At 43.2% G+C, this 18,882-nt stretch overlaps 1 protein-coding gene across 2 annotated transcripts in view; it reads right to left on the reverse strand.

Moving 5' to 3' along the window:
• The window catches only part of csmd3b (CUB and Sushi multiple domains 3b), a 278,535-nt gene that overhangs the window by 12,656 nt on the left and 246,997 nt on the right, over positions 1–18,882 (reverse strand). Inside the window, exons 48-61 of one of the 2 annotated variants that reach the window (XM_084033058.1) lie at positions 18,651–18,764; positions 18,364–18,552; positions 17,406–17,564; positions 14,633–14,821; positions 13,677–13,862; positions 12,940–13,134; positions 11,865–12,038; positions 10,562–10,735; positions 7,447–7,620; positions 6,674–6,859; positions 6,260–6,433; positions 2,359–2,541; positions 2,011–2,187; positions 163–342 (exon numbers count right to left, since the gene is read on the reverse strand). In XM_084033058.1, the coding sequence (XP_083889184.1) occupies positions 163–342; positions 2,011–2,187; positions 2,359–2,541; positions 6,260–6,433; positions 6,674–6,859; positions 7,447–7,620; positions 10,562–10,735; positions 11,865–12,038; positions 12,940–13,134; positions 13,677–13,862; positions 14,633–14,821; positions 17,406–17,564; positions 18,364–18,552; positions 18,651–18,764 (2,454 nt within the window). Of the gene's footprint in view, positions 1–162; positions 343–2,010; positions 2,188–2,358; positions 2,542–6,259; positions 6,434–6,673; positions 6,860–7,434; positions 7,621–10,561; positions 10,736–11,864; positions 12,039–12,939; positions 13,135–13,676; positions 13,863–14,632; positions 14,822–17,405; positions 17,565–18,363; positions 18,553–18,650; positions 18,765–18,882 lie in introns of both variants that reach the window. The other variant, XM_084033057.1, reaches the window with a different exon arrangement.

The following is an 18,882-nucleotide window of genomic DNA, read 5'->3' on the forward strand; positions in this document are numbered from 1 at the left end:
CTTGATTAGATAATTGATTTCAATCACCGATTTAGCTGATTCTTTTATAGCCGTCAAAACTTGCCAAAGCGAACAGTTGTGAGACACTCTCGTCGAGGAAGACTTTCAATCACAGTCACAGCTCCGATTTAATCTCATCACGGCAATTACAAGACAATCTACCTGTACACATCGGCATAATCCCACTCCACGTCCCGTTGTGGGTGCACGTCCTCAAAGGCGATCCGTCTTCCTCCATTCTGTATCCCGGTTGGCACTGGAAGGAAACGTTCTGGCCAATCGTGAAGTCTTCTCCATAGCGGAGGCCGTTAGCCGTCACACCTGGATCCCCGCAGTGTATCACTATGGAGGTGGACAAGTGGGATTGCAGAGTGAGTGGTGGGATGAAGATGAGGAGTACTTCATGCTATGGCACGAGATAATCTGAATTTTCTTATTAGCATATATGCACTTTATATACAGGATATAAGGAGAGATAAAGTGGAGGTGAGTGAAGTAAATTATATGGATGGAGTTGTCATGAAAGAGGATATATATATATTTATATACTTAATTTTATATTTGTTTTATCCAAACTATGTCAGCCTTGAAAGGACCCTCTAATAAATATACCTTGGAATGACATAGTTGGCAATATTTAGACTGTAACTCTAATCTCTAGTCCAAAGAAAAGCTGTGATCCTGGGGTTGAACCTCCCAATGATCTATAAACACTATACTTAACTATTCGTCTCCTTCATTGTGTAATTTTCACTGTGTGCAGCAAATATGTGAGATCACACAGTCCTCATGATCTCTTCAGACTCAGATATGGGCTCCACTTGTTATGAATGAAACAACAACAATATTAAAAATGGCTGATGCTGTCCAGGGACTCTTTTAAGGGGCATTAGGTTTCCCCAGACTGCACTTATACAGCACTGTCCTTCATAGTCTAATAGGCACTTTAAATGCTTTTTAACCCACCCCCTGATACTGTCATGGCTACTAATGTATTGTAATCTACTGTAAAAGCTATCTCCTGTAAGTCAGGGGATTCTTAAAAACTTTTCCTCCCTTCCAGGACCCCGTATAGAGATGTGGTTCCTCAGCCTTTCTACCTTTTTGTTCCATACTGCTGGATCTTTTAAAGCTCTTTTCTTCTGAAAATTGGACAACATAAAAATACTGCTGGGACTCCTTCATGTAGGGTGTAAGACCCAACACGGCATTTTGTTAACAAGTGTACTGCTTGTTAATTTTTAGTGTTATATGCCACTTTCCATTCAGATTATGTAGTCCGTGTAACATGCAGCACTGATTAACACTTGTTCAACCACGGCTTTGGTCACATTTCATACGGGAAGAGAATTATATTTTATGGTTATGATTTAAAAAAAAAAAAAGCAAATTAGCTAAAGTAAACACAGATGAAGGTTATTTATTCATGTCACCCTTTGGAGTCTGAGGAGCATGACGATTTGAGACTGATTTCATTACTCAGAACCTTTGCTGTCGCAGAATAATTTAAAACCGGGGATCAAATAGGGTCGCAAAGGGCTGAAAGGAAACCTTATAATCACACATCAGGAGTCGGGTGACGTTTATGGTTTGCAGAATTGACGTTGTTTGCAAAGCAAAGGATTTAATACCCTGATTATATATATAGTAAGTGATACATAAAGCTGACACGCTGCTCTTTAGCCTCCAAGTCACCTTAGGTGTGAGTTTATTCCAAATAATAAGAAAACCACATTCACTAATGAAGCATTCCCATATCGTTAAACTATAGCGTCGCCCATAAAGTTGGAATAATTTGAAAATGTCTTGTCTTTTATAGCACCAAACAAATGAATACATTTTCACCTGGGTAATTGTGACACACAATGTAATCATTGCACCTGGTCAAAAGTGATGACTGATGCATTTGAATAGGAATAAATAAAAGGCTGTGTCTGAAAACAAAATATTCCAACTTTATGGGCAACAGTGTATCTAAAAACTGATCTCAACATTCAGGAGGTGACTTACTGGTACAGTTGGGCTGTGCTCCTGTCCAGGTTCCATTGGCCTGACACAGCCTGGTGGTGGCGCCAGTGAGCAGGTAGCCCTCCATGCAGGAGTAGATGACGGAGTGAGAGAATGTCGTTCCATCCAAACGAAATACTCTGCCATTACTGGGAGTGCCAGGGTTACCGCACTGGACAGCTGGGGGGGAAATGAGAGAGCAAAATAAGCTTGGTGCATCTTAATGAGTTCCAGCTCTGTGACTGATCATTGAGGGGAAACTCTGCAGTACATGGGTGGAGCTATGAACTGGATCAGTGTCAAGGTGGCGGATTGTATTGGGATGTAGATTAAGTCAAATTATCTTCCTACGTTTACAGAAGGGCTGCGTGCCAGACCACGTCCCGTTAGGGAAGCACATCCTTTCTGTCGAACCAATCAGATCGTAGCCCTCCGAGCAGCCGAAGTGAACCTTGGACCGGATCCTGAAATCTGTTTGTTCCCTCGAACCATGGGAGGGAATGCCAGGATCGCCGCAGGATCCAGCTGTGTCGCCTACAAGAGAGAAACAAGGAGACGAAGTTAGGATCCCCATTTTAAACTACAAACTTTTGCTATTAGAGAAAAAATAAGCACAGTGTGTGTGTGTGTGTGTGTGTGTGTGTGTGTGTGTGTGTGTGTGTGTGTGTTGATGGGTAGGTGGATGGAACTGTGTGTGTGAGAGATCCTCCCTCTGTCCTTGCCGAGCCGCCTGGTCAGCAAATTCTGGCTGACAGACAAGAGCAAGCTCCCGGGAAAACCGGCACGGTTTTACACATAAACACGTACGTGGTCGTCCACACGTATACAAGCCGAACATTTCCGCTCACTGTTGCCGATGTTGTCAATGGTGTAGAATTTGCACTGTCTGCATATAATTAATGTCAAAACCTGACTGCTTTGTTTTGGACGGCCCTCAGAATGACTAGCATAATAATATGTTTATTTATATCGCACGTCTCAAGAGCAGATGTCACAAAGTGCTCCACGAAGATGAAATAGCAATTAAAAGATAAAACACATTTTATTTGAAATGTGATTTTTCGCATTCACATTCATTACGGAGCGTTAATTCAAGGTGTGCAATAAACAACCACTTTAAGAATTTCCCAAATGTGTCTGTAATGCTTTTTTTTTGTCTAGGCTTGCTGCTAATTTGAGCATTGGCTCAGATGTAAACAAATACGCCTTTACCACACTGTGTCATCGTTATTTGTCTTTAAACGCTTGGGAATGTGAGGAAATCGTGAATGAATTTTCCTTCTGAACATCGGCAACATATCAGAACCCATTTAACACACACACACACACACACACACACACACACACACACACACACACACACACACACACATTCACACCGTCCATCTTCACAGACACCACCTACACCACTCCCAGCGGCTGCTCCCTGAAACTTATAGAGTCGACATACAGACCTGCAAAGTCACCATGCAGCCTGAGGTATATCTGGTCTCAGCAGGGACAACAACCAATCTACCTGATGTCATTGGTGCAAACCTGTGTGTGTGTGTGTGTCTGTGTGTGTGTGCGTGTGTGTGTGTGTGTGTGTGTGTGTGTGGGAGAGAGCATTGTGAAAACTAATCTCTGTCGATTCCCTCAGGTGACTTTGGAACAACCACTAATCGGTCACACACAGACACACACAGACACAGACACACACACACACACTCACACACACACACCTATCTGATAGAAAGATTTCGGCGGTAGTCTGGCTTGGGGAAATTCACGGGTTACTGAGCTGAAGCCCAGGTTTGCAGGAGCTGGATGAAGAACAAGTACAAGGCTCTAACCTTCTCACTCGTCTGATCCAGGGACTTACTGTCGGCAGTCGAGCAGAGAACGTTGGGAGGACAAATAAGACTGTTTGAACATGATGTAGTTTATTATATAAATATGTTTTTTTTCAAGTAGCAGTCACTCTTAGCCTCCAGTAAACCAAGATTAAAGCGATATTTTTGAGGGGAAATGCACTTATTCGCTTACCACTCTGCTTTAAATATGAAGCTGCAGCCAGCAGCTAGTTAGCGTAGCTTGGCATTAAGACTGGAAGCCGGGGCTAACAGCCTGCCTGGTTACTTAAAGCACTTTTATAGGTCAGGTTCTTGTTGTAACACGTAGGTTCTTATACACATGAACAAGGATAGAAGATTCTCATTAGTGAGTTTGCTAATCTAAGCTAAGCTTGATATGTAATGGACGGACATGAGAGGGGTATCAATCCTCTCATCCAACCCTTAAGTCTCAAGTCGGTCAAGGCTCTCAGCATTCTAGTAGTCTGGCTCGCCAAGTCTGGCAGATCGGTCGGTAGCTCCCATGAACTTCATTACGGCAATTTTTGAGCACCCAGACCAGCTGAGATGGAAGCTAAGTTAACCCAGCTAGTCCCTTAGGCTTCCCCACTACTCATTCTGTTCCTGGCTGTCAGATGTCCTTTCACAGGGAAACAAGATGGATGATACAGGACTCCAGGCTAGCCAGCAACAGGAGGTCGCTGACCGCCGTGCCGACATCTGAGCATAGACCGGGCCCCATTGTGGCGCCCCCTGATCAGAATAATTATTACATAGTTTTAACATTGTCACATGCCTACTCCCAATAAAGTAAACATGAGAGGAATTTAATACGAGGCTTCGGGTCTGGACACAGTTGAAAATTAATTATGCCCCTGAAATGTGGTAAGAAGAACATTACATCAGAAATCAGAAATGCCGTTGGCTTATCAGCGGTCGCCGGAGCAGAATTGCAGACGTAGCGCTTTGACCATGGGGTGAACTCGTATCTCTGCAGGACTCTGGTACAGACCTGCCAGGTAAAAACCGTGAATCACTGCGCCCGTACACTATTACCCTCGCTCACTGTGCCGTCTCCCCCGGGCAATTGCTGTAAATAACAATGAATTCTTCGTCAACTCGCGCGGAATGTGTTTTTCAGCCGGTTTGTTATATAAGCGGCAGCTGGGAGCCTCTCAGTCTGGAGAGCCGTAATCGCGCTCCCAGCCAGCCAGCTGAGAGCCATATAAGTTAGACGGTTTGTTTACACAAGATGGAAGGTAAGGAGGCTTTCTGTCTGGAGGGACAATCTAGCTCAATAAGTATGCATAATATGCATATACAGTAAATCCAGGAGGAGGGAGGAAGTAAAACAATGACAGCGGTGCATCGACAGTATTGTTGTCTTAAAATCAACTCTCCACGGAAACAACAATACAGCAAATGCACAGGAAATCTATATATAAACAGAAGTATTAAATTATTTATATGAATATGCATTTCAATTTGAATACATTTTAATACATTTAAATTTGTTCATGACAGACGTGTAGATTTTTGATCAATTGCCTTCAAAATTTGAGTCGGATTCAGTGTTTTATCGATAAAGCCATATCTAAGACTGCATATCAGTTAATATGTTTCCACCATTGTTTTCCAGCAACAATTCCCATCACGCATTAACAAAAAGAAAGCAAAAGCCAAAGAAAAATGATTTCTCTCTCTGTAGGGTCCTTCCCATAATGTTGTCAGACACTTATTAATAACATTGGGAGCCTGACGGTGGCAAAAACAAGCACTTTCTGTGACTTTAAGTTGCCAGTGAGGAGCAATAATATCACAGCCTGTTGACTTCATAAATACTGGAGCAACTTGAAAAATAAAAAATAAAAAATGGTTGGCACAAAAAGACAGGAAAATACAGTCCAGGTTGAAAAATACAGAAGTTACCCTTTAAATAACCAAGTCTTTATTCCCACCCTTCAGTTCACAGTTTCAGGAGTGATGTCATTCGTGAGAATCATCACAAGAGAAATATTCTGAAATAACACCTAAAAAAAGCTTTCAAACTCGTTGAAATCGGACTACCAGAACAGAAACGTGCATGTCCAAGGGGCCGCGGCTGAGGGTTCGTGTGGGTGTAGGGGGGAGGTTATGCTCGGCAACCCTTTTAACAGACAGGTACTGATAAATTCTCTTTTCATGTGCCAAACATACTCTCTATCCGTCCATCCACCCGTCCAGCCCATTATCCCTCGACTGAGTGCAAAAAAGGGTTAAGAACATGTGCCCGCGGGATGTTAAGGCATGAAGCGCTCCACGCTCTGTTGCCTTCACATGTTCCCCGACATCTCGTCTTTCATCTACATCTCCTATCCATCCATCTCCTGATAGGGTGGACTTCAAAAGTCTGTATATTCAATAAGGATTAAAATGGTTACCAGAACAGAAGGGCATGGGGGCACTCCACATCCCGTTGAGCTGACAAGTCCGGGATGATTCTCCTTTCAGCTGTCTTCCGCCCAGACAGGAGTATCGAGCCGTTGAACCAAACGTAAACTTATCTCCGCTCAGCACACCGTTAGGGGGCGAGCCGGGATGACCACAGTCTACAACTAGAGAGAGAGAGAGGGAGAGGCAGAGAGGTGAAGGAAGGAAAGACAGCTCGTTTCAACTACACAGCTCTGTGAGAAGGAGTTGCAGAAGCCGCTGTCAGGAGTGTTACTTCCGAGGCCAAAAAGAACACATCATTAACAGGAAGGATGAGACGCCTGCTGTCATCTGCCTCCGTCTGAAATCAAGGACCCGTTCTTTCAAACGGGCCACCGTCACAGGTGAGAAAGAGGCACACTAACCTATACATTCAGGCAGGGGTTTGTCCCACTGTCCGGTGGGCTGGCAGGTCAGCACGGGCGATCCAAACAGGTAATACCCCGGGTTGCAGTCGTAGAAAACCACGGTACCGAAAGTAAAGTTCCCGTGCTCTATCTTACTCTGGCGGATGGAGTTGGCTGGGATACCTGGATCAGAGCAATTGACCACTATACACATAGAGACACAGAGAAGAACACACACAAGTACACACACAGAGAAAAGAATGTGTTATTTGGCATGAACCAGTGAGGGTCATCTCTCCTCCCCCCTCAGTAAAATCATATAGGGCTTAATTAGGAGGTTGTGGTGAAAAAGAGAACTAATTAGGGCTGTTTTTTAAAAGGGTAAATGTTATGTGATGCTATGATAAAGAGGGGTTTTGTGTCTCCTGAATCCAGCACAGGTGAAGTGTAATGGTTACGCTTTGCATTTTTTATTTTACAACAATTCATCGGCACCTTATTCTGTAAAATGGCCATATGGTGATAACAGGTTCAGAGAATTTATGTTTCACCAAAACAAGACACTTCCATTCAGGAGGCTGGAGCCAGGTGGGATGTGGAGCTTTTAAATCTACCTCAAAACGGCATTAAATCAAGAAAAGGAAAAGGAGAGAGTGCTTAAATGGAACAGGGGAGGGGTAAATAAAAAAAAAAAAGGGCAGTGAGGGTAAATAAAGATGAGCGTTGAGGTGGTATTAAAAGGTAAGGGATAAATAAGGTTAGGGGTGAATACACTTAACTTTTTTCCCCACCTTTACACGTTGGGGGCGGGTGGCTCCACTGGCGGTTGGCCTGACACTGAGCCCGAGCAGGCCCCTCCATCTCATACCCCCGGTTACAAACGAAGCTGACCACGTTGTTGAGGTTGAAGCCGCTTCCCACTGTACGACCATATATGGGACTTCCTGGATGGCCACAGCTGATCGCTACAGGGAAGACAGAGGGAATCGTGCCTACATGAACCTGCATACGCATTTCTTATTACATGCATTCAAAGGAGAAAGATGGTACATTTGACTGTCCAATGCAATATCCACATTAAAAAGATATTTCTTATATATAATTGACATGTGCATATGAATGCATAATCTGTTATTGAGATTACATGGCGATGGTCTAGTTGTCTCTTGGTGAATGTTTTTGTACTCACAGTGCTGCAGTTGACCACAGATGTGATGTAAATTTAATTTCTGGCTTTTTAGAACCCATTTGCTTCATCTTCTCATTAAAACCAACATCCAATGCAATAATAATTCTTCTCGACATGAAAGCCACACAAGCGAGTGTCTGCCTTAGACTTGAATGTGCATTGCTTGTCAGTTATATGCAAGTTTAATACAAGTAATTTGCTTATCCACCAGTCGACCTTTGACCTTGAATAGAAATCGGATTGGGAAAACCAAATAGAGCAGAAGAGAGGGAACCAGAGGAGGACGAGACGAGATGATGGTGACAAGAAGAGGCAGGAAAGCCGAGATCTTTTTGTTCACCTGATCAGTGAGAATCAGAAGTTTGTTTGCTTGTCTGAGAGACAAATTTATCTGACACCCTCAGCATGCCCTGCAGCTACACACACACACACACACACACACACACACACACACACACACACACACACACACACACACACACACACACACACACACACACACACACACACTCATCACCATTCTGTGTCTGTGTCTCTACACAAAAGCCTCTCATTTCCATAATTACAGTATAATTTAACTATAAAATGATTTCCTTCAATAACTTCTGCATGAATAACCTCAATAAAAAGCAGCAGAAACACACACACACACACACACACACACACACACACACACGCACACACACGCACACACACACACTCACTAACATTAACCTGTAGACATGCGTGCAATGCCCAAACATGCATACATGCTAAAAAAATCCCCATGTTCCATTCAAAAACAATTCCACTGAGGCAATAAAATGCCTCCGCTGCTCCGTAGATGTCGACGCCATGTCACCGCCTCCGCCTCCCAAACATAGTTATAATTTAGTGAACTGCCTCTTTTAGGGAAAGGCGCCTGTAATTGGCTCGAGGTGGCACTCATCATCGCCACCTTAGCCGTGCCCAGTAGCTGCCTAAACACATTCACGACGCTCACAGTAAGTGCCCAATTTTAGAAGATTTTCTCAGTAGCCTGGAAATGTCAGAGCCTTGCTGCTTTATCCTTGAGCCTCGCCATTTATCTCATCCAGACCATACTGGCAGCCGGATCCTCTGGCCCTTTATATAAGACTCTTCAGAACCTCAGGACTACTGGGTGAATACATCAAGACAAAAGGATATTTCTCAAAATACAAACTGTATACTGGCCTTTACTCAATATGGAAACAAAAGGTTGGATGTTTAATTTGGACTTGGATGAAATGTGGCTGGAGTGTATCAGCTCTCCCAGACCAATTCCCTTTGTGGACACATTGGGGGGTTTTCACTGTTGTCACTGATATATGTTGTTATGTGTCTGTCTGTCCATGATTAACCTCACATACTGCTGGAAATATCAGCTTAAACTAGTGCTCATCTGACCGTAAATACTGTACTGTAACTGTTCTTAAGTAGACATTGCAGATATCTGACAACCTTTTACTCTCTATGTTTGAAAACAAATATCTGTACTTTCTACTCCTCACATCAGATTCCCTGCATGATCTTTCTTTAAAACCTGTTTTCAGCATGCTGTAGGTATGCAATGAGAGGAAACGCTGCCTTTAAATTTTACTATTTCAATAGGAAAGTTAAAGTTTTGAGGCTATCATTTTCTGTTTAGAGTTCCCATTTAGAGTGACCAAAGACAATTTGCACCTGCATGCGCACACACACACACACACACACACACACACACACACACACACACACACACACACACACACACACACACACACACACACACACACACACACACACACACACACACACACACACACAATCACTCATACCTGGAAGGGTAATTTCCTGTTAGTATTCCATAAATCATCATTTTTATTACCAGTGAACCATAACAAAGACATTACTTAGGTGTTTTATAATGAGGTGATCAAGCTCCACTCTTGATTTAGTTATTTTCCATCAACTGAGTTGACCTCCTCCCGCTGTAAATGTGTTTTTGTCTATGACCATCATATTACTCTTTCTTTTCTTATTACAAGGTTGTGAGTAAACATCTTTTTTTACTTTTCTTTTCCATTATCGGTGAACATAAACCATGTTAGTCTTGGACGTTTGTCAAATCCCACTTTCTACTTTGAGCAGTTTTACGGTTTGTTTTGTTATTTACAGATACCAAGACCTTTTATCGAGATTTGACTGATTAAAAATACTAAACCTTCATTTGTCAAACATAAGGAATTTGTATTATTATGCATCCAAACTGATTTGTAAGATGGCTGATATTGACTTTTCAACTTCACAGGCAAATCAAATATCCAACATTCAAATTAAAATTCTAAGCATATCATCAAAACCATTATACTTACACTCAAACAGCCTCTATTTGAAAGAAATTAAATTCCTCTATTTGGTATTTAGCACTTAGTGGAAGATATCAAAACAGACCATCCCATTCAAGCTTCTTGTACATACACTTTGGTCTCAAACATTTGAGGGCAATTACTTTTGATCCTCTGCTTGCGTACACAAACATGATATTAAACTCCAAGAATAGTTTTGTTTTTCAGATTTCCCTCTTTGTTGGTTTTGGAGATGCAGCTTCATAGCTAGTAAATGTTTCATCCTTCTTCTACACTTCATACGAGCATGTTTAAGGAGTGTAGAGGGTTTGGGTTAGTTTATAAGTTAAGGAGAACCTTTAATGAGAGGTAGATGTGTGTTTTCCTTACATATACAGACAGGCAGCTGTCCAGACCACTGGTTGTCTTGGAGACAGATGCGAACAGACGAGCCAATTAGCCGAAAGCCAGGCAGACATTGATACACGACCGTATCCCGGTAACCGAAGTTCTCTCCGATGACCTGGCCGTTCACGATGCCTTCTGGGATCCCGCAGTGACCAGCTGAAAAAAAACAAAGACAGAGGAATCAGACAAGAGGTAACATTGTCCCCGGCTTTTTTTATTGTTTAACATTTGCTTAAAACTTTCACAAGCCTGCAAAAGTAGGTTGAAACCGTGGTTTATTCGGTCTATGAGACGTGTGACTCATACCATGAAACATTTAAGTGGCAGCACAACAGGCGCTCCCAGCTTCACACAGTATTACGAGCTCTGTCGTGAAGTGGTTCACCTGTCATTTTTGATGAAGACTCAGATGATCAGCACTTTACCAGCTGTGTCACTGTGCCTTGCGATAACTTTGAAAGCATCTATCTTTAAAATAAAGATGTCCCTGTGCTTTTAAAGAATCAGGCTTTTACCTGGTAACAGCTCTTCACTCCCTCATCAGAGTCATTCACAGAGCTGAGTCAAAGTGTTTTAAATGCATGCATTAGAAAAAGACAACATTTCAGATTTACATGCAAAGTAGTCTGCATCGTTAAAATATTGAAATGTGACATCTTTTTAAATAAGCAAAACAAGTACAGTAAAAACAGTTTTGTTTTGAAGATTTAGAGGAAAAGTTATTGAATAGAAATGTTTTTTTAGGGCTATCTATTTACTTTTTCTTTTTTTTTTGACAGAATCATGCCTCCCCATCAGTCTAGGTTAAATTCCATTGAACTCTCCCGTTATAAATTGCATCTCATATCCCCCTCAGCCTGTGAAGTATTCTGGGAAGCGCTGTTCCCACTGAGGCTTCATGGAGAAGTGACAGCACCGTGTCATCACATCTGTTACCTCTGGCTGGCGCACTGGCAGAAGAAAGAAACGGTAATTTTCTCCTGGCTTATATATATAAAAAATTAAAAGAACAGTCAAAGTGAACTTGGTGGGTGAACAGCAGAAGCTCGTGACGGTCTTGCTTGTGAGGTGGACGAGTCCCGAGGGGAGCAGCTGTGCAGCCAGACGAGAGGCGCAGGCCACGGGCTGCACAGTGCCTACCTTTGATACCTGTCCTCATTAGATTACTTCAGAAAACCACAGCTGCTAAAATCCCTTTCTAATGGCCGACCTTTCGTGTGCATGAGCAGGTGTATTGTCAGAAAAAGACAAAGTAAAGACATATCTCGTTGTGGTAGTTATATACCTAAACACCGTGTTTCCGTTCCGCTCCAAAGCCCAGATGACAGGCACTCTCTGACGGCCGACCCCACGAGCATGAAGCCGGCATCGCAGGTCAAGATGGCCGTAGCGCCAAATGTCGTCTGAGTCCCAATCTTCTTCCCGCTGGGTGGAGACGGCTGCTCGCCGCAGGATATGACTGAAACACACAAGGCAGTTTAAAAGACACTCATTCATTTCAGGCGTGTGAGGAGGTGGCAGAGCTCTTTGGTTTCGGCGAGGAATGCTTCTAATGGCGGCTGTTAATTGCGCAAATTTGGTGCAATTTTTTTTTCTCCCTATACTGGAAACATTTCTGGTCAAAAAAATAACTGAAAAGTTTCAAATATCACAAATTTCTTTCAAGTAAAATAAGGGTGATTCAGAATGACGACCCCAGATGTAAAAACAAAAATCTTTCCGCTTTGATTGGAAGAATGAAATGTTTTCCTCTTCATCAATCATCACTAGTTTTAATCAAATTCATGGAAATACAAAATGCACCAACACTGAACACACATAGTGTTGAAGCCAAACCTTTGTTAGGCTACAACTTGCAACATTGTTTCGATGCTTGTTTTTCACACATATTTAATTACACTTTTTCTCAAGTTGATGATGTAAAAGTGATCGTTCCCTCTAATATTGCAAATCATATTGCAAACGCAATATCAGTCAACATAATCAATCAATTAAAATTTTTTCTGACTACATTATTTGAGAATATGCTGAGGGCGCTTGGTTTGCGTTCAAAAGGAATGTGTTGATTAGATTTGTGGCGTAGAGTTAGAGGCAAAATGAATCAATCTCGTATCTATTTTAGCAGAATAACTGGAAATGAGGGGAAACAGCTCTTCCGACTCTGTCCAAAGCTCACTAATTATCAAATCTTGTTTGAGTTTAACAGTTTAATCTGTGCACCAAAGTGTGAAAACAACTACTGCGTGTTTTCGGGGGGATTGTTATGTCGGATTATTATTCCAGGAATCCAGGAAGTTAAGAGCATTCTGATATCATTTATCATTTGGATATGAAGTCGTTGTGTGCTGTTCGTTCCTCACCCTGGCAGTGCGGCCTCTCGTTCCTCCAGCTCCACGCGCCGGTGGGTAAGCACTGGATGTGGGCGGGGCCTAGACGGTAGTATCCCGGGTCGCAGGTGAACACGATGCGGGTCCTGTATTCGTAGTGGGAGCCGTTGACAATCCTCCAGCGGCCGTGCTCGAGAGAAAATGACCCGATGCTGGGACACACCACCACTACAGAGACGGAAACAGTGTGAGGACGAAGTAAAACAATCTGCTTCTATTCGTTAAATAGATAGATATTAAAGGGCGGGGCCACTGTAAGATATCGTACAGATGCACAATAATGACAATATGCTGCTTTCAATCTAATGTATCCATCTTACTCAGTCGGAGATGATTATTTAATTGCTATTGATTCAACAATGTAGTATTTATATTAAAGCTGGAGTGCAGAAATTGTTGGCAGTGAGAATAATTATCATATGGGAGAGACCACAGCAACGGAGCAGCTGCTATATATTAGTATAGTATAGTAACAAGTTGAAAAACAGAGGAAGGATTAAAGTTTTCTGCTTTAAATGCATGACGGCTCAATCATCATTGTGTGAACCGGCTGGGGCTGGAATGTGACGGACATTCATTTATATGTAAAACCACCGCACTGCAGCTTTAAATATTTAAGTATACGTTTCAGATTGAAGTGTGCATTTATGTCGATACAGTACCACATTTGCAACACCGTCAGATTGGGTATTTCTATCGTTGCTCCTCACCAGAACACCGTGGGATCTTATTGTGGTTGCTCCACGTGCCGTCGGGCTGACAGATGGCCGACGTCAGCTCTTTGCTGGAGAGTCTGTACCCGTCGTTACAGAAATAGGAAACTCTCGTTCCGACCGAGTAGTCGGCTGTTACAACGCCACCGTTCGTAGGAGCCTTGGGTGCCCCGCATGAGACAGCTAGGGGAGGACAGATAAGAAGACAACATGAGACACGCAGAAGCCCTAACGCACACTTACGTCTGGAAGCTTTGATGCGTGCTTTGTTTGAAACGTTTCCCACGTTTGTCACAAGCTCACATGAAAACATACAATCAAGGGACGCCCGGTCTTCAGCTCCAACCGGTTATACCAACAGAACACCGCCGTCTGGCTGAAAGCATGCTGCTTCACAGTCCACGCTGGTTTTATTTAGACTGGTTTGTGAAGCGCCGCGGCGTGTAATTACACAGCGCTGACAATCTGCTACACATCCCTCATTTGACTTCCTGTGAAAAGCAGCCACGAACCCCGCCTCCCTGTGCTTGTTTGATAGGTGGAGGAAAGCAATTACAAGTACAACACAAGGAAAAGACTAATCTAGTCCTTGTAGAACATTTTACAGTCAGTTCTGAAAATAAACACAAAATGAGATAGAAGGAGAAAGAAGAAGTTTGTTTAATTTACCTGATTGGATATTAATTATATGTGGCATTCAGCTCCTTCATATAAACAATGCATCTGGCATTTTATTCACTTGAAGGTGGAATATTTATTTTTGTTATTGTTCTCATCTTATATTACTTTATTTTAAAATATGGTTAGCTCTACATTTGAGTATTCCTCTACAAACTATAATCATCAGTGTATTTGCTCCAGTGTACATTTTCACGTTTATATCTGAAAAATAATAATGATATGAATAAACATCACAGTATAAACACACTCCACACACAGACAGGCAAACCCACCTTGACATGCGGGGACAGGAGAGTCCCAGGCGTGGTAACCCAGTGATGAGCGGCGGCAGGTTGCCGTGGCGTTGCCTATGAGATGGTAGCCGCGGTCGCACGCCCAGCGCACCACGCTGTTAACATGGCCGCCGCTCTGGGAGGAGATGGAGCCGTGGAGCGGCGAGTCTGGCGTCGAGCAGTACAGCGCTGGAGCGGAGGAAACACAATTAAAAAGAAGATTTAAAACGACGGTTCAGCGCCACTAAAACAGGAACAAGAACGTTATCAAGCATAAAAGGTTCTTTCTATGACGCCCATGTTTATAAGGCATTATAAACATGCTTATAATGCCTTATAATCTGCTTATAGCACTGTATAGTTATAACACTTTATTACAAGAATCAAAAATGCAATTATATTTTTTTAAACTTTACTTTAGCAAACCAACGACCACTTAGAGTAACTTATAATCACATTATAAAGTATTGTAAAAAATATTATAATTACATTACAATAATGGACATCATAGAAAGTGTTAACGTGACGTTATACTACTTTATTACTACTATACAGTATTCTATAACCATGCCGAAATAACAGTACTATGTTGTTACCATATTATTGTATAATAGTTGCTGTGATAAAACAGAATGTCTGATCATTACTCTATTGTACTATTGTATTAATGACACTATAGAAGGCCGAGCCAAAAAGTATCTCGTTTGTGAGTAAATTATCATTTTTCCTGATCACAACTATGGCTTCAATTGTGCATTTTGAGCAGCGCTATAAGAGGCGTGAGATGAAGTGATGTCATCACTCCAAGAACATCTCAACACCTTATGGGCTCAACCATACAAAAAGTTGTGTGAGCAGAATTATGAACGACAATATTCATAATGGCAATTAAACCTTTCCAGCGTTTCAGCCAACTAGAATCTGACAGGCGTTATAAATGCAAGATAAAACAAATAATAACTCTCTTCTGGCAGAGTTTTTTGATCAATCAGTGAGTAGAGTTACAGTAGATGTCAGACACTATCGGACACTTTGCCCACACATCGATGGCACAATGCAAGATTTTGAAATATTCTTACACCAAGAAACATTAATGCCTTCCTCCAGACGATATTGGCAGCTGCAAAACTACAGGGACTCCCACTGAAAGCAATAACGCGCTATGGCAACAAGTTAAGCCTTAGTTTATCATCTAGATGATTCTGTCTCTGCACCGAGAGATGCAAGTCGGTGTTCCTCATAGCATATAAATATTACCCGGGCCTGGGTTCAGTTAGATGTTAACTTGGGCAACTTGCCTGGTCTGTAACTCTTCAAACTGGACAAGGGCCCAAAAATAGGTTCTTAACTGGTCTTTATTTATCAGTAATGAGTCTGTTTCATACGTCCCTCTGGACCGCCATTGGCCCAGGATCATCCGTGTGCTGGATTTTTGAATCAAACATTAACAAGCGCCAGTTAAAGGTGCAGTGTTTGTAACCCAATAGACTTTTTTTTTGCCGAATACACTTAATATGTCCTCACGGGATGCTAGCTCTCTGTTTTGCGTGAGCGCTGAAGAAATATATTCATGCACAATTCTGGCTCTGCATACAGGAAACAAACAAAGTGGTCGCTGTTCCAGCCAATCAGCAACAGGGGACGTGTGTGCTAGTGCAAAGGACGAGGAAAGGGCCACGGATGGCTCATGAGGAAGGCAGGGGGACAAGAGGAAAGTCGGAAACATAGAATCAGTGCTGCCAACGGTTTGTACAGTTTGTCAGTGATTTCTAATTAAAGCCATCTTACAAAACGAACTTCTAAAAGCGTTAAAAGTCGATGGCTGGTATCACTGAACTGGCAAAGCAGCCAGCTCTCATTAGATCAGGTCCAGGCTTTTTTTCCCCTTATAGTAAGATAGGAAGATTGATGCCATTAAACCGCTGCTTCAATAACACAAGGGCTTTACATAATGAAACACCGGCTTATCTTGTTATAATGATGAAGTTTATTCTTCGAACAAAATAAGTTGCTGTGTCTTAATAATGAGAAAACATCCATCATAATGTTTCTGTTTTCTGACAGTGGTGGCAGGAGGATGCTGTCATTGTGAAAATGAAAAAAAAAGAAAAAAAAAACAATAATAAAGTTGAACTGTGCTATTAGTGGGCTTACAACCTATGCTTAACACTCTTTGCAGACGCTCACATTAATCACAGCTACCACAGAAGGTTACTGGGTGTGAACGTCCTGGGAGGCTTTTCTATTATTATTCAGTGTTTAATTCATCATACAGACCAGTGGTGATTTAAAGGTTAAAGAAGCAGCCTCCTGACTGCACGGCATGAGGTGAAAATGTAAACCCAACCGGTAATGCTGTGTACCTTCCCTTTAAATGCCAAAAAATGCCCTTGAATACAGCACTTAAGTCTCATTACCCAAGCGAAGGTGCTTAATGCCCATCAGTCTAAAGCAACACTGAGCGGCCCGGGTGCAAACCTGCCAGCATCTGTGCTCAATAGGCTTTTCTTAAATATATAAAAGTTAATCATAATGCAATTTGGAGACAGACAGAAGTGAGGTAGAACATGTGCAAGTGAGTCAGTGAACACTTTCTTGAATGTTCCCTCTTTTCTCAAAATCACAAGAGGCTTTCAATCGATGCACAACTTAGAGGTCAAACTCCTCCAAGTGCTCTTTCCCTCAGATTGTCTGTCTCTCTGTCTGCCTCTGTCCTTATGTCCATGCACTACGATGAGATAAAGTAGTAGTAAAATAAAGTTGGGATACATACTTTGGTACTCACCAACATAGCGAATTTTGAAGCCTTTCTTGTTCGTGCCGTGGTCCGAAGACCAGCGGACCAGGAACTGGTGACCGGTGGTGGTGAGGTTGAAGGGCGCTGGCAGGTCGCCGCTCAGCGTCGCCAGGGTGGGACTGTTGGCGGTGGCCCCTGGGAGGGAGAGAGAGAGGGAGAGGGAGGGTGGGAGTGAGAGAGGGGGAGAGAGTGAGAATGAGGGAGAGGGAGAGAGGGGGAGAGAGTGAGAGAGAAAGGGAGAGGGAGAGAGAGAGGGAGGGAGGGTGGGAGAGAGAGGGAGAGAGAGAGGGAGGGAGGGTGGGAGAGAGAGGGAGGGAGGGAGGGAGGGAGGGAGAGAGGGGGAGAGAGGGAGAGAGAGAGAGGGGGGGAGGGAGAGAGAGGGAGAGAGGGGGGAGAGGTGGAGAGAGAGGGAGAGAGAGAGGGAGGGATGGTGGGAGAGGGAGAGAGAGGGGGGGAGAGAGGTGGAGAGAGAGGGGGAGAGAGAGGGAGAGAGATAGTGTGTGTGAGAGAGAGAGGGAGAGAGAGAAGGAGAAAGAGAGAGAGAGAGGGGGGGAGATGGGGGGAGAGGGAGAGGGCGAGAGGGAAAGAGAGAGAGAGAGAGAGGGAAGGGAGAGAGGAAGAGAGAGAGGGAGAGGGTGAGAGATAGGGGGAGAGAGAATGTGTGTGTGTGAGAGAGAGAGGGAGTGAGGGAGAGAGAGTATGAAAGATAGAGAGAGAGAGTGAGAGAGGGGGAGTGAGGGAGAGAGAGGGAGAGGGAGAGAGAAAGAAAGAGAGAGAGAGGAAAATAAGGAGGTGAGAGAGAAAGAAAGAGATACAAAGAAAACGGTGATTTGTTATATTTTGGTCCTTTGTGATTAATGTTCTTCACTGAATGTTAACCTGCTGTCTGTGTGTGTGTGTGTGTGCAGATTGTTCTGTGTGTGTGTGTGTTTACCATCAAAAATCTCCAGCACGTCAAACTCTCTCTCAGTGTGGAAACTCTCAAAGGTGATGGTGACATTGTAACCCTTTTCCACGGTGACGCTCCATGAACACATCTGGAGGTTGGGGTAGCTTTCGGGCCAGCCGGGACTCAGAATGACACCCGACGAGTCGTATCGCACATCATGTGCGGGACATTGGACTACGGGCGGAACACAAAGGGAGAAAGATGGCGTATGAATATGCACCATTTTTGTTATAAACGTTTGTTTTCGTAAAACAGCTGCTGTATTCACACACCCTGGCATGTTGGAGGTGGCGCGTCCATCTGCAGTCTTTCTCCAAGGCGACATGTCAGAATCTCACTGCCAACCAATGAGAATCCAGGGTGGCATCTGTACCTGATGATGTCACCTGAACGCACCAAACGGGTATGAACTATGAGTGTTTAGAAAGCCGAGGCAGCAGGAAGGGAACATCACTGTTGATTTACACTGAGTGGTGACTCACGGACTTCAGCACAAATAGGAGG

The sequence above is a fragment of the Eutrigla gurnardus genome (assembly GCF_963514095.1).
Source record: "Eutrigla gurnardus genome assembly, chromosome: 17".
NCBI classification, from domain to species: domain Eukaryota; kingdom Metazoa; phylum Chordata; class Actinopteri; order Perciformes; family Triglidae; genus Eutrigla; species Eutrigla gurnardus.